At 32.4% G+C, this 26,867-nt stretch overlaps 3 protein-coding genes across 4 annotated transcripts in view; 2 read left to right on the top strand and 1 right to left on the bottom strand.

Moving 5' to 3' along the window:
• The window catches only part of LOC111515135 (aldehyde dehydrogenase, dimeric NADP-preferring), a 39,259-nt gene extending 36,639 nt beyond the window's left edge, over window positions 1-2,620 (top strand). The window contains exon 4 of the mRNA XM_074179862.1: window positions 1,993-2,620. Coding sequence (XP_074035963.1) covers window positions 1,993-2,600 — 608 coding nt within the window. The 3' untranslated portion in view covers window positions 2,601-2,620. The remainder of the gene's footprint in view (window positions 1-1,992) is intronic.
• Window positions 2,621-6,298: 3,678 nt separating this feature from the next.
• On the top strand, window positions 6,299-18,625 carry INPP5E (Inositol-3-phosphate synthase). Of its 2 annotated transcripts, XM_074179860.1 has the most exons (9): window positions 6,299-6,785; window positions 7,309-7,380; window positions 9,338-9,476; window positions 9,534-9,708; window positions 9,770-9,927; window positions 12,442-12,714; window positions 16,332-16,558; window positions 16,706-16,929; window positions 18,393-18,625. In XM_074179860.1, the coding sequence occupies exons 1-9, from the start codon at window positions 6,555-6,557 to the stop codon at window positions 18,505-18,507; spliced, it is 1,614 nt and encodes a 537-aa protein (XP_074035961.1). In that variant the 5' UTR covers window positions 6,299-6,554; the 3' UTR covers window positions 18,508-18,625. The 2 variants fall into 2 exon arrangements, with proteins under 2 accessions (XP_074035961.1, XP_074035962.1); XM_074179861.1 differs by lacking the exon at window positions 7,309-7,380 and having other exon boundaries at window positions 6,302-6,785.
• A 637-nt stretch (window positions 18,626-19,262) lies between these two features.
• Window positions 19,263-26,435, bottom strand: LOC111515136 (chitinase domain-containing protein 1). The gene is made up of 6 exons (XM_023171371.2): window positions 26,069-26,435; window positions 25,839-26,019; window positions 20,030-20,233; window positions 19,820-19,978; window positions 19,530-19,752; window positions 19,263-19,451 (listed from the first exon to the last, which is right to left on the bottom strand). Exons 1-6 carry the CDS (start codon window positions 26,345-26,347, stop codon window positions 19,307-19,309), a joined length of 1,191 nt encoding a protein of 396 aa, XP_023027139.2. The 5' UTR covers window positions 26,348-26,435; the 3' UTR covers window positions 19,263-19,306.
• Window positions 26,436-26,867: the final 432 nt, after the last annotated feature.

Here is a 26,867-nt window from a genome sequence, read left to right as displayed (position 1 = left end):
TCACTACACACTACGCCGTCGTTTTTGTTTTACAAAACGCGAATGTTTTTGTAAAACTGTGTGGTGAAAACCTCACAATGAAGTGTTTTTTGAATATGTTATGGACTATCATCTGTCATTAAGTATCGGCCAATACTTGGTGATCGGCCGATTATTCTTTGTATTCTTTGTTTTCGTTTACATTTTTCATTCTTTACCACTGCTGTTATATGCATATAAAATGTTATTACAGAAGTTGAATACTTCTTCAAGTGGGGTAGAAAAAAGCAGAAGAAGCAACATTGATATTGTATAATGATATATACATTTTATTGTATTGTATTGTATATGAATACATGTATTTTACATATATAATCAGTGGGCATTCTTGAAAAATGGCAATAAATCAAATCATCTAAAGGAACAATTCGTTCAGGCGAATCTCAACTCCCTACACTGTAGGTTAATGAACTGACACCCATCAGAAAACAACTACTCCCCTAGCTAATACCACGAAGGGCTTTGGATTGTATCCAACAGGTGTCAGTGCAGGATTCTTCACTGAAGTTATTCCTGCATATGATATTGGCGAGACAACTACCGCAATAGATTTTAAATTATTGGAACACACTTGCAGACCGCTTTCGGCCTGTTTGGTCACTCGTCAGTGCAAGGTAGTGTCTATCATCAACATAAACTCGATGATTTCCGATAATCGAATTCCTTTAGAGTATCATTCCTCGCACTAGGCTGAGGAGAAATGAAATCTTTGTCGCCGTCCATAAATCTAATTCCATATATTTTCAATTCTAACATTCAAAGACATGAAAAGTGGTTGTCATGTATCGGTTTCAATAGTTTCAAGCACTCTTCACTTATTATGTGGCCGTTCTCTACGGCATGTTGAGCAACATTACATTTTTCTAGTCTATAAAGCTGAATATGTGAAACATGCTCCTTATAGCGAGCTATTATAGTACCCTCAGTTTGACCAACATTCATTCCATCGAAATCCTTATAGGTGATTTCGTAAATCCCGACTTTTTTCCATTGTCTTAACATTTTTCCCAATATTTTCTCAAGGGTAATGTGACCAGTCTATGGCCAATTATGGTGGTAAATGTCAGGGATATATCTGAAACTACTAGTATTCCTTCTATATACCTACTTCAAATTATAAACCCCTATCGGCGTTCCTCATTCCTGGAACATCCAGAGATGGTATTATAGCAACTCGTTATTTTAAGTTTCATACGTAAACTTCATATTTCAGAATCTGTTGTGAAGAGAGACAAAAAATTCTCTACCATACTCCTATTTGTGGAGGATATGGCAAATACATCACCCACATATCGGATCCAAGTACTTGGAAAGTTATATATTTTTACTGAGTGAGAATTGCAATAAAGTAATAGCTTGGTCAAACTAAGATAAGGATCATGTTTCACATATTCGGTTTCATAGACTACAAAATATATGAGGAATCCTTGTTATCGGTACATGACAAACGGTTTTTAGATGCCTTCGAAGGTTTCGAAATCGAAAAATGAGGAATGAGATAGACAACAGAAGTCTCATACCAAACAGTCACAAGTAGAAACCAGGTTGATATCAGTTGATAATCAGTTAATAATATGAGCTCCAATCAGTTATAGTATTCTTCTGATGAAGTTAACTATCACTAACTAATATTACTGGAGTTTTTCCCAAAATCAAACCGTTATTTCAACACCTCGACACGTGTTTCGATCACCAAGTGATCATCTTCAAGAGGCAGTTTGATCTTCCTCTTGAAGATAATCACTTGGTGATCGAAATACTTGTCGAGGTGTTAAAATAACGGTTTGGTGTTGGGAAAGAAATCCAGTAATACTCATTACTACACCAAAGGTTCCAAACAGTGCATCACAAGTATCACTAACTAGTTGGTGATAGGTGCGTGAAGAGAAATTATTTTTGTTGTGTCGTGGAAAAAGTGTTTTCAATAGATCAATCTAGAATTGTATTTTTCAGGATCCAAGATTGCTGTTGGTGGTAAACATGATATCGACGATTTGTACATTGAGCCCACGATACTGCAAGAAGTCAAACCAACAGATCCTGTTATGCAGGAAGAAATATTTGGGCCTATTCTTCCTATTGTTAACATCGACAATGCTGGTAACGCCATTGATTTCATCAACGATAGAGAGAAACCGCTAGCCTTATATATATTTTCTAACGACAAAACAATCCACGACCTCTTCTTAAAGAACACCTCCAGCGGAAACATGCTAATCAACGATACTATGATGCACTTCAGTTGTGAAACCATACCTTTTGGAGGGGTTGGTAACAGTGGTATGGGAGGTTACCATGGAAAATTCTCGTTCGATACGTTTTCTCACATGAAAGGCACCCTCATTAAAAAATTGGACAAAGTGGGAGAATACTTGAACGCAGCAAGATATCCGCCATTTTCGGAGGGCAAGATGAACTTTGTCGTAAATGCTACCAAGAAACGGCCATCAATTCCAGGATTGAGGTATTTTTCTACGTTTGTCATCTTTGGACTTGGAGTCGCTTCGGCACTCATAAGTAAATGTATGTTGAAATGTATAGAAAATAGGAAAAATGAATAAATATTTTTGAAACGGTTAAATATATTTTTATAAATCATTCGTGAGACAGCTCCGACAATTATGTCCTTACATCTCTTATAAAATATTTCAAAAATGAAATGAACTTCGGCTTGCATGATTTCAGTTTTTTTAAGTAACACTTTTTTACGCGCGCTTGACTTGGGGAGTAAGCTGGTAAATGCGTCATGGGAGCATTAAAAAAAGTGTGATCAGGCGAGGCGAACGGAAGTTGAGAGGGAGGTAGTTACTGAAGATAGAATCATACGTTGCCGCTAATTTTAACAGGAGATTTGAATGTTAATTTCGCGTCCGAAGATGAACAACTCTTGGTGAAGCTTCCACAAGATGAATTAGAATTGGAAATGAATAACCGAAATGAACCTACCACAGGACATGGAAAAACAATCGACGCACTTTTCTCTAAATATCTTTCTAATTTTCATTCGAAAACATATGTATTGTTACCCCTATTCCGAAAAACGAAAATCCCTCACAGTTTTCTGACCTTAGGCCTATAAACATCTTGACGGGCTTATTTAAATTGTTTGAGAAAATTTTAGCCAGTCAACTATCTGAACATCTCAATGAAAATAAAATCTTACCCTCTATTCAGTCGGGGTTCCGAAAGGGACATAGTTGCACGACGGCTCTTCTACAAGTAACTGATGATATTATTGGATCACTTGATAAAAATAATTGTACGGTATTGGTAATGCTTGACTTTAGTGAAGCGTTCGATACGGTTAGGCATGATACCTTACTAAAGATCTTGAAAACAAGTGGAGTCTGTACGGAATCACTGCAGCTTTGTCAATCATATCTCAACAATCGTAGACAAACCGTCAAATTGGGAAATCAATTATCTGCAGCCAGAAATGTCATCTTGGGAGTACCTCAGGGCTCAGTTCTGGGACCACTTTTTTCACACTTTATACTAGCCAATTTCATAAACATGTTGAACATTGTAAAATACACATGTATGCTGATGACATACAACTATACCTCCCTCTTGAAGTTGATGACTTGAACAACGCTCCTAGAAAGTTGAACAATGACTTAGAAACCATATCAAATGTTTCCGAACTGCATTCCCTTGTTCTCAATCCAAAAAAATCAGTAGCACTAGTATTTGGAAGCAATGCTCATGTAGCATCAGTTAAAAATAACTTGAAACTGTATCTGAATAATGAAGTAATTAGATTTGAAAGTAATGCAAAACATCTTGGTTTAATTTTAGATGAGTCTTTAAGATTTAGAGAACATATCAATCGAAATATTCAGAGAGCCTATGGTGCACTACGATTACTATATCCTCACAAAATGTACCTCAATGTACCTATAAAGAAAATGTTATGCGAGTCTCTAGTTTTAGCACAATTCAATTATTGTTTTCCGGTCTATGGACCTTGTCTTGACTACGATACCTGGTCCAGAGTACAACGTGTTCAAAACTCTTGTATTCGTTATATATATATGGAATTAGGAAGTATGAACATGTGTCCCACAAGCTTGCGGAACTGAACTGGTTTAACATGAAAGATTCAAATTTCATTCATTATGTTTATTTCATAAAATTATATTATACAGAAATCCGCCTTATTTATATCGTAAAATAACATTCAGGACAAACGTACACAACATAAATTTGAGAAACAAAAATGTAATCACATGTCCACAACACAAGACCGCAATTTTCCAGAGAAGTTTTTCGTATTCGATTTTTCATCTTTATAATTCTATTCCCGATTCGCTAAAACACCATAGTAATTTATATAAATTCAAAAAAGAGCTTAAAAGTTTCCTGCAAGTTAACACATTCTGGTGCAGTTCCGTTTCGTATACCCCTTTTTTTTCTATAATCTATGTTTCACAAGTAGTCATTTTTCGTTATCTCTCATACAACTTTCTTTTTTTCCACTTGGTTATTGGTGGTGAATATTCAGGTGACCCAACAAATGACAAATGTCAAATGCCAAAAAATTGTGAAATAAAAATTTAGGTTTTAGGATTAGTTAGGTTAGTTTTCAAGTTATAATATGCTTATTTAAAATGGCAAGGGTTGAGTGGTAGAGCACCCTCGGGTGAACTCCCCCTTGGGATTTTTTGTGTAACAAGATGAATATCATGCATTTTATTTTTCATTAGAAATGAAGACATTATTATTATTATTATTATTATCTTATTTTCCATGCCATAAGCACATTGTCTAGGTTTTACAATCAACCACAGTAATAACTGATGTAACCGAAAATGGAAATGATAAATAATAATTTATCAATTTGTAGAAAACTAGTATATGTATTTACATACATATAACTTCTTTAGCTCCATCTATATACATACATATAAATGGAGTTAAAGTTTTACTTCAGTCGTGTGGTATGAAGCACACTCGCTGTTTTCAATTTCAAAAGTGATTTTCTTTAAAGATAATTTTATGAAAAAGATTGATTAATTTTTGTGTTATGGAGATTAGTTGGATAGTTCCACAATATTTGGTTTGCGATCTGATTAGGTAAACACGCCACTGACGAGTGGTTACATCTTGTCAGTGGTGTGTTATTCCACTCCGAGGTAAGTATATGTCTCTAGACATCCAGATGGTGGCATTTCGGAGACATAGCGGCAACTTCTTTTGTTGCCGCTATGGTCAAACAGATGAATCGTCAGTCGCAGAACACGCCCTCCCAGAGAGGGTAGTCATGACATTGCCTTCGAACTTGCGCAAGTTGTTGATGAAACCAGAGGTTATTATCTGGGGCCTCAGAGTAATATTTGCTACTCTGAGTTTGGGGCTAATCAGAGAGGCCATACAAATACATAAACATAAGAATAATTTAAACCGTAAGGAAGAGAGCTTAAACATCAACAAGACATAAATACCGGCACTTTATAACACAAAGAGTATCCCAGTAATTGAAGAAGGGTTGGACGTTCGACACCCAGTCCTATTATGAGAACAAACACACCAGGGCCATTTTCAGTTTGTGCATCGCAGCACTTCGACCGTTGCCGCATCGCCTAATGTTTGCTGCAGTAGCAGACGAAACGTCAGGTATAAAATCCTGCAGATTACGGCAAATAAATCCGGAAACATAGGACAATTTGTTAGACACCGGCCGTGAATGCTTACATAGCAATATCAAAATCAAAAGCCTCTCCCCAGAGAGAATAAAACGAAGGATATTTGGAAATTACCAAAACAATAAGTTCATTACAGTACAATTGTTCACAAAACCAGTTTTCGATTTCTTCTCTATCATTCCTTTTTCGAAGATTTTAGTTCTTGTTTCTCCATTCTTCATCATTATTATGAACAAACAATGATATCATGATATATGAATTTTCCTTTAAAAATATAACAAATAAGATTCGCCAAGAGAAATATAATGATATATAGGTTTCAGTGCTAAATTGAATAATATTATCACTATTGCTGTGCAAATCTAACAAAATCTTCACGAACATAAAACTAAACAGTAATCATAAATTTTGAATACTCTGATCCGTTACTAGTGTGAATATTCTATTATGATTTTTATGGATAGTGTTCAAGCATTAGAACTTTATAGCAGTTGCTGCTCGGGCAGTAAAATCTGTCAATTTTCTTCGCTTTTGCAGTGGTTGCTGTACATGAAAATACAGCATGGAGCAGCCGAACTGTATTTCTGTGGTCTGTGCGTCTTTGGCATCCTGTGGGCAAGTGTCAGGTTATGTCAATCATATCATGTCATAATTATGTATTACAATACAAACAAAAACAAGTTTCTTTGATGTTAAAATTACATTACAAACATTTTGGATTTATTTGTGTTACATGTCTTTGCAAAAACGTATATTCTCGAAAAGCTTTTCAACAAAACATGTCCCAAAACCTAATCATTCGGTGAAAATGTTAAGAATTCGATGTTCTAATATTAGCAAAATCAATAAGTTCACCTTCAGTAGACTACAATGGAACAGAAAGGTAAACTGAATAAGAGATCCGGATTTGCTAGTTTTATATTGCCAAATAAAATTCCGAATAAAGTAGGTGTAACTGTGACAAGAAGTCAGAGTGCAAAAGATAAAAGTTTGAGACACCTTACCACCAGAGAAGCAAACAGTGATACAGCTATATGCAAAAGGCCTTTGAGTTTTGATGTAAACCACAGATGCATAAATGGAAAACTGCCAATGAATAAAGTAGGTATAAATTAGTATTCTTCCAAGGAAATAGTTCATTTGCACTGCCCTGGTGAATGAAGGTACAATATCCATTGAAATTCACTCCGGGATAATAGTACCTTGAGATTTAATATAGATGTTCAAGGGTATTGAATTGGCAAATCCTAATTTGCAAATCCCAATTTGCCAATTCAAAGTACTTGTTAATAATTTTTAAGTGAAATATATACCTGCCTGTTAATTTCAACACTGCCAGATTTACCAGATAGAGGATTGATGTATTATATAACTTCAGTATTTCTAGATTTTTTACAGAATGTTGAGTAATAGAATAATCTGGAAATAATTTTTTGTTATCTGAGTTCTTAGCATACATGTTTGTAATTATCAAGCACTATGAATTTGAATTTCTCCTTTTCTTAAATTTTGTCGCTTTACCAAATAAACAATTTTTTGTGCAGCCATTTCGAAACAAGCATATTAAGCTTATTAGTATTACTAGCAATATTAATAACAATCACCAAAATGTAAATATTTTCAGTCAAGTAACTTCATAAAAGCCAGCTCAATTCATGAATTACCTACCTTAGTATCTCAAGAAGTTGAATTATTGGTGAGTATTGGAAACATACATCGAAATTGTTTGAAAAAATAGTGTCTACAAGAGTGATTTATCACTTAGAAAAGAATAAATTAGTAAGTACTTCTCAGCATGGTTTCAGGCAAAACAGGTCGATTGAAACAGCCTCGTGTCACTTGCTTAATTATATATATAAAGAGATTGACAGCAACAAATATGTCCTATCATTATTTTTCGACTTGTCAAAAGCCTTTGATACAATGTGTATTGAAACTTTAATAGATAAATTGGCGCCTCTAGGACTTCCAGCCAGTATAATAAAGTGGATACAATCATATATGACAGATAGAACCATGATAGTGAGATGCAATAATTCAATTTCACACAGTCAGGCTGTGAAACTTGGGGTACCACAGGGTTCAGTTCTTGGGCCACTGTTGTTTCTTCTTTATGTAAATGATCTTCCACAATATTTAGAAAACGTTCATGTTACCATGTTTGCCGACGACACAACGATAACAATATCCGATCAGGATGCAGAACAGCTTGCAGTTAAACTGGAAATGGTTGTAAATCAATTTTCATCCTGGTGTCAGAGAAATAAGTTAATTCTAAACACGTCCAAATCGGTAATAGTCAAATTTTTTCACCGAAAATTGTTACCCAACGAACTTTTTGTAATTGACGACATCCAACCCTCCATGGAAACTAAATTTTTAGGCACTCATTTAGATGAGAGTATAAATTGGAGTAGACACATTGAAAGTGTATGTTCAAAACTAAATAAAGCCTATTTCGCTATTAAACAAATGAAATCAACCTTGAATACAGCAGGCTTGCTAAGCATTTACTATGCTATGGCATATGCACATATTAATATGAATATATTGGCATGGGGTCGAGCAAGAGAATTCTTGAGAGTGTTTGTTTCCCAAAAGCGTTTAGTAAGACTGATTTTTAACTTGAATTATCAAGACAGTTGTCGATCTATCTTTAAAGAAAATAAAATTCTTACGGTGCCTGCTGTGTACATTTTTCGATGTATTATCTTTGCCAAACAGAATATAGATAGTTATTCGTGTAATTCTGAGAAACATGAATATAACACCAGACACGGCAACTTATTGAAAATTCCTAAACATAGAACGACATTCTATGAGAGGTCTCCGGATTACAATGCAATCATATATTACAATAAACTACCAGAATCACTCAAACGGACTGGAAGTAACATCATATTTCAAAAGAAAGTTAAAGACTTGCTATTAGAGAAATGCTACTATAGTTTCCAAGAATTTTTAGACGATAATTTCTGAAAAATAAAATATGAACTAGATCTGTATACGTTTTTATATATTTCAATTGTGTATGTGTTTATATGTATGTATAAATTTATTTCTTTCTTTTTTTTTCTTTTTAGTGACGTCTTGTATAAATATTAACATTTTTAAATTTATACCTAGTATTAATTCTGATTATTGATTGACTTACCATATATACACTATGTATCGTGAATGGTGAATAAAATATTATTATTATTATTATTATTATTATTCACTCAATATATTCAGATGCTCAGCTTAACTTATCACTTTATGAAATTCCATATCTTTTACTTTCTCTTGCAATTATTAAGCAGTTTGGGACTGCTCAGGATAGTATTGTAAGATGTCAAGTCATTGAGTGTCAGAAGTAGAACATTTTATATTATTTTTTATTGGGAGATGAACAAGCATGGACAATACTTACAAGCACTTTTTCCAAACACCAGAACTGCAATACCCTACACGATGAGCGTTTCACCAACCAAGTTGGTGTTTTCAGAAGATGAAGTAAACTTCAGGTTGGTAAAACCAGCGTCGGATAGAGTAGTGCAGGTATGTGGGAAAAGTGCTTGTTATGGATTTATTCCACACCAGAGGTTCCAGTTTTACCATATATTACAGTATTTCTAGAGTTGAACAATTTTTTTCATTTGATTTCTTTCTAGTTTCAGATTTTGGATAGAAGAAACAGCATATCAGAAGGTAATGTGTTCGAAGAAAGTACTGACACAGATGAAACTTTGGACAATAACAAACTGGCAGACACTTATACATCTCATGAAAGTGTACTAAATTTGAGAACAGGTAGGCTTCATTTAATGATCTAATGATACAGAATGAACTAAATCTTTATTTTTCCAGCATTGAGCACACTTCACCTCATCCCAACTAGCAAAGCTAGACAAAGAAACTTTTTACAGGGTAAAATTGGTGCTAATTCTCTTCTGGGGCCTTGTGAATTGGACAGGGTTTGTCCTAATAGAGAAATTACTATTTTTGTGGGAACTTGGAATATGAATGGACATTCTCCTCCAAAGTAAAGCTTTATTATTTTTAATATCACAAAGTTATTTCATCAACAATTATATTTCTTTCAGAGAGCTGAATGATTTTGTGTTGCCTCTGAATATGGAGCATGTTCCTGATATTCTGTCCTTTGGCACACAAGAATCATCTTCCGAAAGATATGAATGGGAAGTCAGTTTGCAGGAAACTATTGGTCCATCTCACCTACTCTTTCATTCTGTTTCTTTAGGTGAGTTGTAATGATTGTATTTTCGAGGCAATTATTCTTCAAATTTTATATTTTGAAATAGATTGAACGTGATTGAAAAACACAATCACTACTTCTAACACAATTCACTTCAAATTGAATCAGTTAATAAATTCCCTTGACAGCAATCTGACTATTCCTGATTATTCCTGCTGAATATTTCGCAGTCATTATGTATTTATTTATCCAACGGCAAAGCCAATTTACAAAAACATATTTAACAAAGTGTGAGTAGCTACAAAGTATTTTTGAATGCTCTTGTCTGATATCTACATTACAATTTAAAATTTTAGAAAACATTTAGCAAAGTGTGAAATACAAAATATTAATGAATCCTTATGTCTAGTGACTACATTACTAATAGATGAAACAATTCTGGTACTTACAAGAAAAAAGATGTAACAAATATGGTACTTACAAAGAAAATGGTAGGGTAAAGAAAAGCTTCCAAAACGCTATAGCCTTTTCAATTGATTTTTAAAGACCTGAAGTGATACATTCAACAGATCCAAGTTATTATGATATTGATTTCCCAGCTTCAGAATACGAAGAATCGGACTGTTCAAAGCATAATTGGTATGGAAAAATGTCATGATATCTTGTATCTTTTTGTTTGATATGAAAAGTTATTAGTTGAAGTAGTTCTAGGCAATTTATTTCACTATTTATTAATTTGAAGAGGAAACTCAAGTTCATAGAAATTCTCCTATCTTCCAATGATTTTATATTTAACTTGGTTAAGAGTTAACTGTACTCATATTCATTTCATTTAATACCAAAGTGAAAAGCACAATTCCTTAAGAATTTCTTTTGAACATTCTCAATCAAATCGATATTTACATTATAGTATGGGTCCCATGTAAACGAACAATATTCAAGAATGGATCTTTGGACAGCACAATATAATTTTTTTTTTGTTTTAATTGAAAAATTAGTAGAAACTCTCAACATAAAACCCAGCATTTTAAGACTTTTTGCCACAATTTCTGATACTTGAAGATTAAAATTAATTTCACTATCAAATTTATCTTCCAGATTGCAAATAAATGTTTCTCTTTTAAGAGCTATATTCAATGTATATTCGAAGAATATTGGACTTTCAGCGTGGGGAATTTATTTCACTATGAATGTATGCAGAATAAATTATTTTTTGACACAACAAAAGCTCATAACACTCAGCTATAGACTGATGCACAAACTTGATCTGTTTTAATTTTTTTCAACCATTCATAGGTTAACTAAAAAATGTGTTAAGTAGAATGATTGCATTGCATTTCAATACTTTAGTATAAGATTTAATAAATTTGTGAACTCAAAATATTTTTAGTACCCTTTTGATGTTTAAATATGTTTACACTCTGTTGATCAGAATCATCATAGACTAGTCAAATAGAACTGGAAAAGATATGTTCAACCTTGATGAGTCTATAAATATATTGATAATAACATCTATGGGTCTTAATAGCCAAAAAAATTGGAAAACCCTATTTCAATATTTATGTTTTTTAAACTATGTATAATTATAAAAGAAGAAGAGTTAGTTTTTTGTTAAATGCTTCAATCAGTACTTTTCGTCTACTCAGGTAGAGTATAGTTTAGTATTTATTCTTGTTAAGAAAAAGTAAAAAAGAATAATGATGATTAGCAAATTAGCAAAAATAAGTTGTGAATTCAGTTCACGAAAATAAAATAAAAATTTGTAATAAAATTCACAATTAATAGAATTATTGAAAAGGGAATGTTCAAATCTCACATTCAAAATCACAGAAGCCTTCAACAAGATATTCAGGCAATCTGAAACTGATGGAAATTAAAACAGACATTGGGCATAATTTAATTTATTATAATGAATTTAAGTTTCACAATGAGCTACCAAACAATTAAAAAAATTTGAACAATCAAAAATGTTTAACCAAATATGAAAAATTATTCCTTGTATATATGTTGTGATGTGAGTGTTTATGTATACTATATTGATGATTTTTTGCAGTTTCAATTTGTCTTTCTTTTGTCTTCAGTATTTAATTTTGTTCCCTACCGTAAGCATCAATTTTCTTGGAAAAATAAATCGTTATTATTCTAGGAGAGATTAGTTTTTAGGAAAAACTTTTTTCAGCTTTTTACTTCTCCATCGATTATGTAGAAAGTGAAAATTTCAGAAGAATAGAAGTTTTGTTTACAAAATGGAAGGAAAATATCCTTCAAAACAGCAGCCTTCAATGAATGTTATGAAAATCACTTCTTCTCATTCAGTTCTTCCCAAATATTTGTAATGGAATTGAAAAAGATATAAACAGTAATCCTGCACAATGTAACATATGAAAGAGTATTGATATCATATTTCACTAACAAGAAGAAACTTTCAATCTACACGTTAGAAAAAAAATCAAAACCTGTGAATTAATTGATTCAAAATAAATCGAGCTCAAAATTATGTTGAAAAATTATATACTCTCCATATGTTTTCAGTAAGGAATCAGTACTCTTTTTTTTCAGGTACTTTACACCTATCAACTTTCATCAGAAGAGATTTAATTTGGTATGTTTCAATTCCTGAAGAGGCAAGTTTATCAGTAAGACCTGGAACAGCATTCCGAACCAAAGGAGCCGTAGCCACTTCCTTCATGGTTTTTGGTACCTCATTTTTATTTGTAACAGCCCATCTGACAGCACACCAGGAAAAAGTGAAAGAACGAGTCGGAGATGTTAAAAGAATTGTACATTCGCTTGATCTACCAAAGACACTGCCATGCAAGAACAAAAATAAAGGTAAAGAAACACATTTTCCCTGCAAAATAATAATTAGGAAAATGAGATTTTATGATGAGATAATCTTTTTTGACCTCCTTACAATTGTAAAATTTCTTGTATAAGGGTACTATACATGTAAACAAATAAACTGTTATTGAATGTGATTGGTTAGTGAAACTGTGAATTTTCATAGTTCGTTTTCAGTAAGTACGAAAAAAGTTGTTTGAAGACTTGTTTTTTTGTATACTAATTTAATTCCCAGGCACATCTTGTATATATGGCACAAAGAATATGAACTTTTGAAATTTCAACTGTTGCAAGACTTTGACAACCAAATTCCTGTAATTATCTTTATGATTATTATAAATATTAAAATAGAATCTTATAAATCACTTTCAGCACTTGTAGGCCAGGGGTATTTAGAGATTTTCAGAAAAGTCTTGAAACATGTGAATAATCCCCCATTAATAATTTAATGAATTCACTACCCTGTGTTTTCTCTTCAATTCTATTGGTTTTGCATTCTTTTTGGTTTCTTTGTTTATTTTACTGTTTTGTCAATATTTTCTAAATGTGTTTCTTTTTTTCTGTTTCAGATATCACTTAAAGGTGAGAATGAGGTATGAAATTTGAGAAGAGGATCCACCCAATATGGAACTACACATTGTCAGTTACAAATTTACTTTTTAGACACAAAGTAAAATTATTTTCTCAATTTTGAAATATCTGAAGATTTTGATATGAATATTACCAAATATTTTATGGTCTGTTTAAATATTTTTGCTTGTGATGAAACAAATCATACAAAAATAAACTAATTCTAATTTTGGAAAGTACATCAGTATCACATTCATTTCTAGATCTTCAAATTTATTTTATATTTTTGAATGAACTATTTTTTTTTGCTAATTCATCCTTACCAAATCTTTCATTTTAATGTTAATTAAAGTAATCACCTTGGTCTAAAGATAAGTAAATAGATATCATAAGATTATAAAATAATTATTGGAAGTCTACTATATAAATCAGTCATGATGTGAGTCAGTGAGTGAGTATTAATTCATGCATGAGTCTATACATAAATATGGTATAAACTTCTTAGACTAAATTGAAAGGGGTTATATTTTTAGGAGAGGGTAATTTTTGGGAAAGAAAATTTTTGGCTTTCTACTTCTCTATCTTAATACAAAAAAATTGGGAATCTTCCAAAGGAAGGAAGGAATCAGTCAATTGAAAAAAAAATAAATACAAAGATGTGTAGATTATGCACTGATGATGACAGTGTTCCATGTAAGTGAAATGTTACTTCTTTCATTTAGTATATTGTGTAGGAATCCTGTGAGTGATATCTGATTCAATTCAGTAACTGGAATACAAATTGAGTAAAGTGTTTTTTGTAATTCAGTGTACATATAAAAGTATTTGTTTCAAAAGTATTTTTCTTTTGTGTAATTCAATGTTTATATGAAAGTAGCTGTTTCAGGAGTGCTTTCTCTTCCAGTTTGTGTCTGAAAGTTACTTCTTTGCATGAAATGGTATAGTTTTTTTAAATTGATTTCTTCCTTCCTTTCTTTGGAAGATTCCCACATTTTTTTGTATCAAGATTGAGAAGTAGAAAGTCAAAATTTTCTCTTAGACTAGTTATAAAAAAGCTGCAATCAGATATAAGGTATTGAAAAAATAAAATCACTATTCATAAAATACTGTAAAAGCAATGGAGATGAAACTTATTATTTACGAAAAGTTAAGATTGTAAACTTTGGACATAATCAATCAAAATTTGAAAGTAAGAAATTTGTCTTAACTATGGAAGTATGCATTTCAGAATTTTTCTGAAATGTGACTGAACATATTGGGATATTTGATAACCACATATTTTGCTGAGTGTCGTGCTATTTCTTGACTTGAGAATGGTTTTATGTATAGACTCATGTGAATGAAAATTTCCATTTTATCCTGAAATATCAACTTTTTCCTTCATAGACAAGTAAAATACATATACTCTGGGTAGGGTAAGAATTTCTGATTTTAGAATAATTCTCGACTTGATATTCTTGGTGTAACATTATATATTACTCTGATTACTTTTTTCTGGGCACTGAATGCTTTGTGAAGGTATGGGGACACCAGTCATATTGTAATGCCGATTGAACCAGTTCATGGGACACGAGCATGAGTGTATTCCAAGATACTATTCCTCTAATCCTCTTCAGTTCCTTTTTTAATTACTTTAGTTCAATATCAAGGGTAAAATGGTACCAAATCAATATTTGGTTTGAACCAAAGATCCCAAGCAGAAAAAAGACATTTCTTGTACCAAAACACTTACAGAAATCAATTGAGTCAGATGACTGTGGATTGAAATTCTAAATAGACACCTCTCCCAAGTTCCTATGGTAACTGATTGTCGAAAGCTAATTCCCATGCTGATAATAAGTGGAACAACTTCCCTAGCTAACAATAAGTGGGACATTGGATTAAATGTGACAGACATTTTGTTGGCAAGAGAAAATTCCTGCAAGAAACAAATTGGACAAAGTACCGAGCCCTGAGATACTCAAAAATATATTTGTTTTGTGTATGAAATTATATACCTCGGAACCAACAAGTTTCATCAGTAATATGTATGTTACACAGTAAACAGAAATAGAGAATATGTTAATTGTATATATTGAGAAGATCGACAGTCTAAACAAAAGATATGGGGCACCACTATGTGCACCATCAACAGCATCATATCGCTCAGAAAAATAATCGATGTGCCAACAGTCGAGCGTGCTACATCACATTACCCAATTACCCAACCGATTAACCAGAACGCTTCCCGTCAAGCGTTTACGCCGCCGATCAATCAGGACATACCGCGTCACAGTTACAGCCTACAGCAACATATAAATAGACAAGCATTGACAAGGACAATTCAGATTCAAGTTCAGCTGCCAAGCAGAGCACGTGATTATTGAAAGTGTGATATCACTATATACGAAAGTTAGATTTGGGCATAGGCATACTAAGGCTATCTGCAGAGCGGGTGTTGTGACAATCTTCTGAATAATTACTTTTTTATGTATAAAAGTTTCTGTTTACAAAATAAATAATGAAGTAAATGTTAATATTCCATGTTTAATAAAGAGTGGCTTACATGAATCTTTTCTTTTCGCTTTGCATAAGTACCTGAGTGCTCTTTTCTGTAATACAAAGATGAAAACGTTTGTCTATGCATGAGCCCCAAAATTGTATTCCATTTCGCAGTATGAAGCTTTGGTCAAATCAGAAACATAAATGGAAGTGAAACTTTGAAAGTTTCAGTATGCTTTCTAGATAATCTAATACAAGCACTGCTCCCAAACACCAGAACTGGAACACTAAGCCAGAAGTTTCTTTCATTTTCATTACTCGTAGAACAATTTTCCTTCAGATGACAGTGCATATAACAATGACTGCTACTGCAGAGGAGCTGAAATTATATGAATCAAGTCATATCCCCCAATATGAATAATAACTTCCAACTATGTAAAATATTAATGTACATATTCCTTCCCAACTTGAGTTTCTTCAGTTTATGAGATTTTCATTAACTTTCAAATAATGTTAGGAAGACAGTAGAAAAAGTGTTGTAATTCTTGAACTTTCAGATGTTACCCAGAATTTTGACTACGTTTTCTGGTCAGGAGACTTAAACTTCAGACTTTCAACGCCAAGAGCTAAAGTTCTGGAGTGGCTGTCCAATACTAGTTTCCCACTGCCTCCACATTTACCTCATGGATATATGCATCATGATCAACTGTGTTCAGTTCTAGCAGATGGAGCAGCTTTCAAGGGTTTTTATGAAGCAAAAATTACATTTCCACCCTCTTATAAGGTAATTCAAACATGCAGAATAACCATAAAGATAAACATAAAGAAAAAAAAAGTAAAAAAAAATCTAATGGATTATTGTCAGATTTTGAAGTCTTATTCAGTTCAAACAATGATAAAAGTATGCATGTGCAATTTAATTCTGTTCTAGTATGATCCTGGAACACAAAATTTTGATTCATCTTCCAAGCAAAGAACTCCTGCGTATACTGACAGAATATTGTACAAACAAAAAAATTCCCGTAGATTGAGTGGCCATTTGGAAAATCCACCGTTGCAGTGCTTAGTTTACGATTCTGTACCATCAATTACAACTTCTGACCACAAACCAGTTTGGGGTGTGTTCAAAGTACATTTAAGGCCTGGTTTGGACACGTGAGTTCCCTATTAATCTTACATTTTTAAGTAAATCGTATACCATGAATATATTCCTCTATAATATTTGGTGTACAGCCTGTTATTAAGTCAGTTTTCACCTTAAGAGTTTACAAGAAATTTGATTTGATGGTTAGAATTTTATACAGTGTGTATCATCTGAATGGAATAAATTCGATTAAAATCAATGGGGGTTTGTCCCAAAAAGACGCTTCTAAACTTTCATTATTATTTTAGTTACGTATTTTTGTCAACAAAATCTTTTTAACCAGGATGCGTCACCTAACAGTGGCCAATACCAACTCTTTTTTTTTAATGCAAAAATCTTACTTATTATCCAAATTTTGAATTTCAGCTTTGATATTTTTATCAATGTGGAATTCAAAAATAATTATTGATAGTTTTCTTTATTTTAGACTAAAATGTCTGTCATATGAATGCAAGACAGCAGTTATGTTATAGTTGTTTGATTTTTTTTAAACCTCATATCAGAAAAATGGCAGATGATTGTTTAATGAAATAACACAGGGACGCAAATAAAAGTGGCTCATAACAAATTTACAAATTTGCCTGTTATATCCCAGGAAACAATTAGGTGAATTTGAAATTAAATTTCAGGAGTTTGGACATTTGAGATAGATAAAAAACTAGCTGCCAAAGGCAATAGGTAATGTTAAAATGTGTAGAATGTTCGAAAAATACATATACAGAGTATTGCATTTAAAATAAAAAAGTTGTTATTAGCCACTATTACATAACACACGCTATATAAAACGTTTGGGTTGAAAAATAATGAGCAATCTAAAATACCAGTCATGCACGAGCATTTTTTTGGAACATTCCCGCATGTATTTATTTAATAACGAATTTATTCCATTTGGTTGATACACACTTTATAGTAGACAGAGCCTAGTTAAATAGAATGGATCCACCTCTCACAGCTCGGTCTTGAAACGAAGTATCACTGGGTTCTATTCCTTGCCTTATTTTTCTGATTTGTTGATGGTCTTTGATTCCATATGTCATATTTTATTTCACAATACCCGCTGATAAAACAAATTAACAAATAGAAATAATATAGATCAACTTGTAACGAAATTGAAAAAGTTTTCATTCGACTTGTCCTGATATTTTTCATGTCAGTAATTGCCAATTGAACATTTTGTAATTGATATCATTCAATCATTGGTAGGATAAAAAAAGTTTACATTACATTAATATTCTTTCAGTGCCATATTACATACAACATTAAATTGATTTTTTCTCTAAACTAATATTTATACCTTCATTCTTCTATTTTGAATGGCGATTAAATATTAATAATGTCACTTTTTATGTATTGATAACATTTAAAATATTTAACGATTCCAAAGCGTCAAGAAGTTCTTCTTCTCAGAGTTCTTCTCAGACCCTTACAACAGCATCCATATAAATAGTAATAGTAAAAATAAATTATGTTTTAGGATTCCATTGGCAGCTGGTCTCTTCAACAGGGAGGTGTATTTGGAAGGGCTGAAAAGGCGTGCAGCAACTTTGAACAATGCAAAAGGAGAATCCACAGTCTGCTCTTTACAATAAATAAAATGACCAAAGATTTTGTTAACAAATTTTGACCCTATTTTATTTCATGTTATACGACTTTTAGTGATATTCCTCAAGATACTTTCATTATAATAAAAAGTATTATTTCTTACAACTGGAATATTTACATTTCAAAACCAATTTTATCGAAAAAAAGTTTAATTTGAAAATCACTGCAAAATATGGAGAAAAAGTAAAATCATCAAGTAGATGTCATCTAGACAAGATAACTGGTGAAGCAACCATGTAGGGAAATACGTTTCAAATAAAATTCAAAGAGAAAATCATTATTATGATTAGTGTTATTAATTTTCATCAAGTATTGGATCAGTATTCATAAGATGATGTGCCATTTTCTAAAACAATATTTTTTTCTAATTCAGATATGAATATTATTTTGATAAATAATTCATTCTATGAAAAAATTGAAAATATTTGATACCTATAGGGACAATTGTATACTTGAGGTTTTCGAGGTAAAATAATATTGCAAAAAATAGAGTTCACATTAGTGTTTTTTCTATCCAACCGGCATCAGCAGATTTATCAGAATTACTTATAAAAGAAAAACGTCAAAAATAATGTTGACCGTATCAACAATTTTGACAAATTTTCTGATTTCGTGATCTCTCACTACTTCATTCAGAAGATATAGAATAAAAAGTAGCAAGTGGAATAGAAATTAATGAGCATAAAAATTACTGAAAAGATCATTCTTAAATCAGAATACTAGCAAAAAAACAGCTATGAAATAAAGTTCTCATAACAATAAATTTATTATAAACAATTCATTATTTCACAGTAAATCATAAAAGTAATCTAGCCCCTGTCCCAATTCCCAAATAGAAATACCAGTATTTAGTTGTTTTGCTAATTCCAATCTCTTGTGAATAGAAAGAAGTGTAGGATAAAACACGAGGTGTTTTCTACCATTATTTTCCCTAAAACAACAATTCATTACATGAAGTGTCTGATCCCGACCACAGACAATAATTACATGATAGAAAATGAAGACTTACTTGTATTCAAAGTAATGTTCGGCAATTTCTGGATCATACTGCAATTTACCATTATATAGTTTCAATTTTTGAATATATTCATGGGAAACAATGGGACCTCCCCCATTAACTGTATAATCGTTGCCATAAAAATTGAGTCCTGTCAATATTTTATTTCTTTTATTTTCTTCAGAAGTTAGGGTTGTTATACAGTCACTAACCCAAGGCAAAGGTGCATTTGGCCCTAAAAAATTCAACTATAAGTTATAAAGATGACAAACTGAGTGAATGAAAATTATTTTTATAGTTACCCGGCATTCTCGGGTTGGAAAAATCATAAGTCATGAGTGAAAAAGCTGTTACATGATCATATAATGCATCAAAATGCTTTTCAGTGAATAGTTCTTCTTTTCCTCTCTTTGGAGGTATCACAAGAATAGTCTGCAAGCTCTCTGCACTCAGAGCATCAGCTAGAAGGAAGAAAGTCTAAAATATCAAAGGAATTTCAGAAAAAATCTTACCAAGCTCTCTGACTAAGCTGACTAGGGAATCAAATTGCACAAGTGATGCAATTTGTGACCAAACTTCTATGACATATCCATCAAATCCATATTTTTTAGCCGTTTGAATGAAGGTCTTTGATAAAGCTCTCAGTTCTTTTGTGGTCGAAAATAGTTCCACATAGTCTTGGCTTGTCCATTGGTCAAATATTATTCTAGGTACCACTGAAAGAAAATAAGGAAATAATTATTATTTTTACATAACCCTGAGTTTTGTTGCAACATTTTATAATATTTATTTTAATGGGAAAGAAAGTTTTTGGCTTTCTACTACACCATCTGATACAAAAAAATGGATGAGAGAATCTTCCAAAGAAAGGAAGGATTAATCAATTTGAAAATAAGTAACTCTATACATGGATGTGTAGATCATGCAAAGAAGTAACTTTCAGACACAAACTGAAAGAAAGTCCTCCTGAAACAGCTACTTTCATATAAACATTGAATTACACGAAAGAAAAAAATTCTTTCGAAACAAATACTTCTATATGAACACTGAATTATACAGAAGATACTTTTCTCTATTCAGTTTGTATATCGAACATTTGTGGAGGTATAAGAATCAGATATCATTCACATGAGTTCTACTTTGAATGAATGGTAATAAATTGTACTCACATGGAACACTGTCACCCTAACTGGTATACACGTGTTTCGTCTTAAGACACTTGCCCTAAGGCTCTTCAGTACCAAATTGGATAACATTATAGAAAATACACACACTTCATTCATGAATTACGATTTTGAATGTCACGGAATAAGCTTGATCTGCTTATGTCATCGATGACATCGTAATGACATTCATTCACCTATTTGATTTAATCCCAGCCATGAGGAATCTTATTTGATTTGAAAGGGTTATATTTTTAGGAGTGATTAATTTTTTGGGAAAGAAAGTTTTTGGCTTTCTACTACTCCATCTGATACAAAAAAATGGATGAGAGAATCTTCCAAAGAAAGGAAGGATTAATCAATTTGAAAATAAGTAACTCTATACAAAAAATTAATCACTCCTAAAAATATAACCCTTTCAAATCAAATTTATTTTAATGTTTGTATATTTCCTAATTTTTTGTGGTTGTTACTGAGTTTTATTATGTTATAATTTTTGGCATAGCGAAAAGATTCTACAAATTGACTGATGTGGAAAAAAGTTGACTTAGGTTAATGTCAATGAAGTAATCATGAATTCAGACATGACATTTTCAACACCGGAACTTGAATTCTGTGAGATTTTATTCGTCAGACTTCAGTCATCTTCAACTTGCTGACCGATTAGACAAATATTTGTTTTAGAATGCCAACCATGAATGAGTTAAGTGTTTTAATGGTATTTATCAGATCTGACTTAATCCAACTAATTTGTTACATATGTTACTTTCTTTCTCGCCTTGATTACTTGAACATAAAATGTTTTGTTCAGAAATCAAATACAATTACAATATATAATACATGTTTCAAAGCTGAGTATTCGTTTCACTTTTGTATTTTCATCCACTGATCATGAACCTTGGCCGAGTTTTTATTACCATAAGTGAGTTCATGAAATCAGCGATTCTAGTTGAATTTTGTAAAACTGCCACCAGAATCAACTACAAATTCTTTGTAAAAATGGGTGCTGTAGTCTGATGGAATTTAGGAAATCAATAGTTTTATATGGACAAAAATTAAAGTAGTAAGTGAATGAAGGTCTGCAATATGCTATTGTGAAAACAAGGTATCATTTTATGAGTTTTTATTACTGGAAGTAATTTCATTAAAATTATCAATATCTCAATGTAAAAGTGGTCGCATCTCTGTAAAAAAACGGACGCCAATTTCAACTTCAGATTGATCAGTAAATAAAAATTCATAAGAATTAAAAACCCTGAGATGTTTACTAAATTATTCCTGTGTTTCTTTACTGAAGGTGAAGCATCGTTTTATTCATTCTGGTGAGTTTTTGACTGATAACAAATGAAGGTTTCAAGGAGAGAGTCATATTTTTTATGTAGATAAAATAATTATGGCTAGCTATTAATAAATCTCTAAAGTCTATCCAAATCCAAGATAGACTAAAACAAAACAAAACTGAAGCGTGATGTTCACGTGATCGCCCAGTGTCAGATGGAAAGGGCAGCGTTCATTGGTGAATTCGCCTTCTTGGTACGAGTTCGGTACCACCACAGGGTTGTAATCAGTCGTTTGTGTGGCGTGCGTTATAGTATATTGTTTAAAATGGTTTTCCAAGATGTCCAGTACAGACACTGCTGATGACACTGTCAGCTATCCTCTGAGTCCAGCCAGGAAACGATCCAAAAAAAGACATTTGTGTGTTGAGATGAAAGAAGTGATTTTAAATGTGTTCAAGAAAGAGATGGAGGAAATTGAGACATTGACTGTCGACGAAGTCGTATCGAAAGTTTCCGTAAAACTGGAGTGTGTTGCGCTTCGATTTACAATGTTTTACGGGAATATAAACAAAATCATACATTTTCCAAACCGAATACAAATCAGAATCGTCAAACCATTATGAAATCAATAGATGATGCTGATAAACATGCAATCAGGAGGAAAGTGCATGAGTACTTTTTCAGAAATGAAATACCCACGATAGACAAAGTACTCACAGAAATAAATGAAGATGTTTTATTGCCAAGTTTTAAGCGGTCAACATTCCATAAAGTATTGAAACATTTGAATTTTGTATGGAAAAAACGAGGGCGCAATAGATTATTATTGGATAGAGAGGAAATTGTGTTATGGAGGAGAGAGTATTTGACCAAAATTAAATATTATAGGGAACAACAGAGAACAATTTATTATATGGATGAAACCTGGGTTAATACTACCCCTAAAGTATGGGTCGATGAAACTGTGACCTCATCTAGGAGGACCTTTCTAGATGGACTATCCACCGGATTAACAAATCCATCAGGTAAACTTATATTTATATTTAGACCTGCCTCAATCTCAATATATAAAAAGTAACCCTCGTATTTGTTTTATTTACTTACATACCTCTTCATAATTTCAGGTAAAGGAAAACGGCTTATTATTTGTCACATTGGCAATGAGAATGGGTTTGTTGCTGAAGGACTGTGGTGTTTCGAGTCGAAGAAAACTGGAGATTATCACGAAGAAATGAACGGTGAATCTTTCGAAGAGTGGTTTTCCATAGTTCTACCCCATCTGGAGGATAATATGGGCTAAATAGCGACTCATTGAAATTTGCAAAACACGAATTAATCAGCCCCATAACGTTTTTCATCAATACATGTTTTGCAGAAGGTGTTTTTCCAGAGATTCTTAAACTCTCCAAAGTTATACCGATTTTTAAAAAGGGTAACAAAAATAATATCAGTAATTACCGACCCGTCTCCCTAGTTCCTATTCTATCAAAATTGCTTGAATTGGCTTATAAAATCAGAATGATCAACTATTTAGAGAGAAAAAATGTACTGAACCCTAAACAACATGGATTTCGTGAGGGAAAGTCTACTATAACTGCACTTGTAGATATGATTATTCACATCACAGATGAATTTGAGAAAGGAAATGTGACACTAGCATCTTTTTTGGACCTTTCCAAAGCTTTTGATTGTGTGTCACATGAAATTCTTTTAATGAAATTAGAAAGTTATGGTGTCAGAGGAAATGCTTTTTCATTCATTCAGAGTTACCTTACAGTAAGATATCAGTGTACCTCCTCAAACGGAAAGGTATCATCCAAAGGGAAATTACATGGGAGGTTCCCCAGGGTTCAATCTTAGGTCCCATACTATTTATTATTTATGTTAATGACATAACTCATTTATTATCGTCAAAACATGTTGAATATGCTGATGATACCACATTACTAGTTTCAATGAGAAACTATGATCAGAATATTGAATCATACACCCTCAAAAGTGCTCAGGAATATTTCACGAATGTAAGTTTGTGTCTAAATAATGATAAAACAAAAACATTACTCTATACTCTGAATTACAACTTAACCCTGGAGGACAATTTGCCGGTAAAATGCCTGGGACTAACATTAGATTGTAAGCTGACATGGGAGGCTCACATAACCAATCTGAGAAATAATTAGCTACCTCCATCTGTCTCTTAAGAAATATCAAAGATATTGTAAATGAAAGTGTTGTTTTCACAGCCTACCACGGTCTCTTTCACAGTACCTTGTCCTACGGAATTCTCTTATAGGGTGGATCGGCACATGTTGATAAAATTCTCATAATGCAAAAAAGGGCAATAAGAGTAATAACAAATTCAAAACTTGATGAAAGTTGTCGTCCACTATTCAAAAAACTAGGTATATTGACTGTGACTAATCAATTCATTTATGAATACTTACTTTTTGCCAAGAAAAACATTTCCAGTTATACTGTTCAAAATAAATATAATACCAGATATAAATCCGTTATAGTGCCGTATTTTCGCTTATCCAAGAATCTCAACTCTTTCAGATTTCTGTCTATTAAATATTACAATATGATACCAAACGAGTAGAAGGAACTAGTCCTAGTTAAATTTGGTAAAAGGGTAAAAAGTTTTCTTAAAGAAAATGTGTTTTATAAAAGTGAAAAGTTCATACACTTCTTTAATGGAACATGACTAAGTAACAGTAATGTATTATATATATATATATATATATATATATATATATATATATATATATATATATATATATATATATATATATATATATATATATAACTTTATTTTACATTTTAAATAGCTTAAAATTTGTTTCTGCAAGTACAAAATTTTCCTTTTACTATTTTTTTGACGACTGTATACAAATTTGTCACAAGAGAATAATCTCTACTCTACTCTACTCTAATGCTGTGATTGTAATGGACAATGCACCTTATCATTCGCGACGGTTAGAGAAGATTCAGAGAATGTCTTCAAAGAAGGTTGAAATCCAAAATTGGCTGCGATCAAAGAATATTAGCTTAGAAGACTCAATGCTAAGAGTACAGCTACTAAAAATTGTCAAGGAGCGCAAGCTTGAATACCAAAAATATATAGTCGATGAGATGGCAGCAGGCCAAAACAAAATTGTCCTTCGCCTGCCTCCATACCACTGCGAGCTCAATCCCATCGAGTTAATATGGGCGGATGTAAAGAATTTTGTAGCTCAGCATAACACCACGTTCAAATTTGCAGATCTCAAAGTACTTTTTGATGAGGCTTTGAAAAGAGTCACAGCGGAGAAATGGGAGAAGTGTGTTCGGCATGTGATATCGGAAGTCGAGACAAAGATGTGGAAGTCCGAACTAGTGAAATTCAAAGATGTGGAAGCTTGATAACATAATGCAGGCACAAATCGAGCCACTGATAATTCAGATTGGTGAGGATGACACTACTGATGATGAGACAAATTCATCCAGTTTAATAATTTTGATTAATATTCCTTTTGATTTAATATAAAATAAAAATTATCAATAAAGAAATAATTACGTCTCTTTTCATATAATGCTTGAGTGCGCTGTGAAAAATCCAATGAAAATCTTTTTATATTACACATATCTGCATTTTTCCCGTTAAACTGCAAAACTTGTGTATTTCACTCGTTATTATAAAAAAGTTTTCCTAAGTATGATATAGCATTTGTGATCAACAAGATGTTGGTTCTGAATAAGACCCTGGCCAATTCTTGGGATTTTCAATATCACGCGTGTAGGGCATGTCAATGTTTACATCCACTCTATATTGGATTTGAATTTGCTTTAGGGTACAATAAGTAACAAAAAAATAAAAGAAATTAATAATGGTAGAATACCTTTCAGCTTCCTTTCTCTTCCAGCATTTCGAATAGCTGTTATCCACTTTTCATCAACATCATGAGTGCCCCTTATTTCATATTTAGCAGTGCCCTTTCTAACTATTTGCAACCATACAGGACTTATGTGAGAAAACTTATTGCCAAATATTTTTGCAATGTCATAGCCATGATTGTTCCACTAAAAATGGGAGCTTAAATTTTGAGTAGTCAGGAAATACTCAACTTACTGGTGTAACATAACCTAACACTAACCCATCAAAATTATATTCGTCCACTTCTCTGAAGAAACCTTGGTAATTAGTAAGTATTTCTCTAGAAGTTGGAGCTTCATTTACATAGTTCTTATTAAATACCGTATAATTCTGAGGGCCTATCTTCGCCTTATCAACTTTAGGTTTGGTTTCTTTATTTCCTCTTGGAGATTTGGGCGACAAAGTTGCTTCAGTCTTGTATGACTTATGTAAAAAAGAGAACAAAATTAAAAAAACTATTATTTGAATATTCATGCTAAATATTTAATACTGAAGATAACGTTTGAGATAAAAATTTTGGTAATTTTATGTATTTCATAAACGTACTTTCTTTTAACTTAACCTCACTTGTCACATTTGACATCTGTTAAACGGGGACAACACACCGACATGACCTAAGGCATAGATACAGATTAAATTTTTATCTGTGTCACAGATACTAAGGTAAGGTTATGTCAATGGGACAAAACCAAAGATTATTCAATTATCTTCATCGTCCAGTTACGACATCTGACGCATATTGAAACTAAGACAGATGGTAAAACAAAACCAGTCTTGTCAGCTGTGTGATATATTGTTGTGGTTTCCTAAGCCTCCCGTGAGTGAAGGTTATTTATTTTCCCTAATCATCAGTTTCTAATACATATAATAAACGCACTAAAATCATTATTTACGAATTCACAATAAATTGACTCCAAACAAAATAGAAACATAAACCTATGTTTAACATTCAGTTATTCCGACCAGCTGTTAGCTGTTTGAGCACCGCCATCAT

Source organism: Leptinotarsa decemlineata, unplaced genomic scaffold (genome assembly GCF_025532065.1).
Source record: "Leptinotarsa decemlineata unplaced genomic scaffold, Ldec_3_MD MMD2_tig00026282_RagTag_RagTag, whole genome shotgun sequence".
Taxonomy (NCBI): domain Eukaryota; kingdom Metazoa; phylum Arthropoda; class Insecta; order Coleoptera; family Chrysomelidae; genus Leptinotarsa; species Leptinotarsa decemlineata.
The sequence above is the reverse complement of the archived record's forward strand: the minus strand, read 5'-3'. Positions and strand labels throughout refer to the sequence as shown.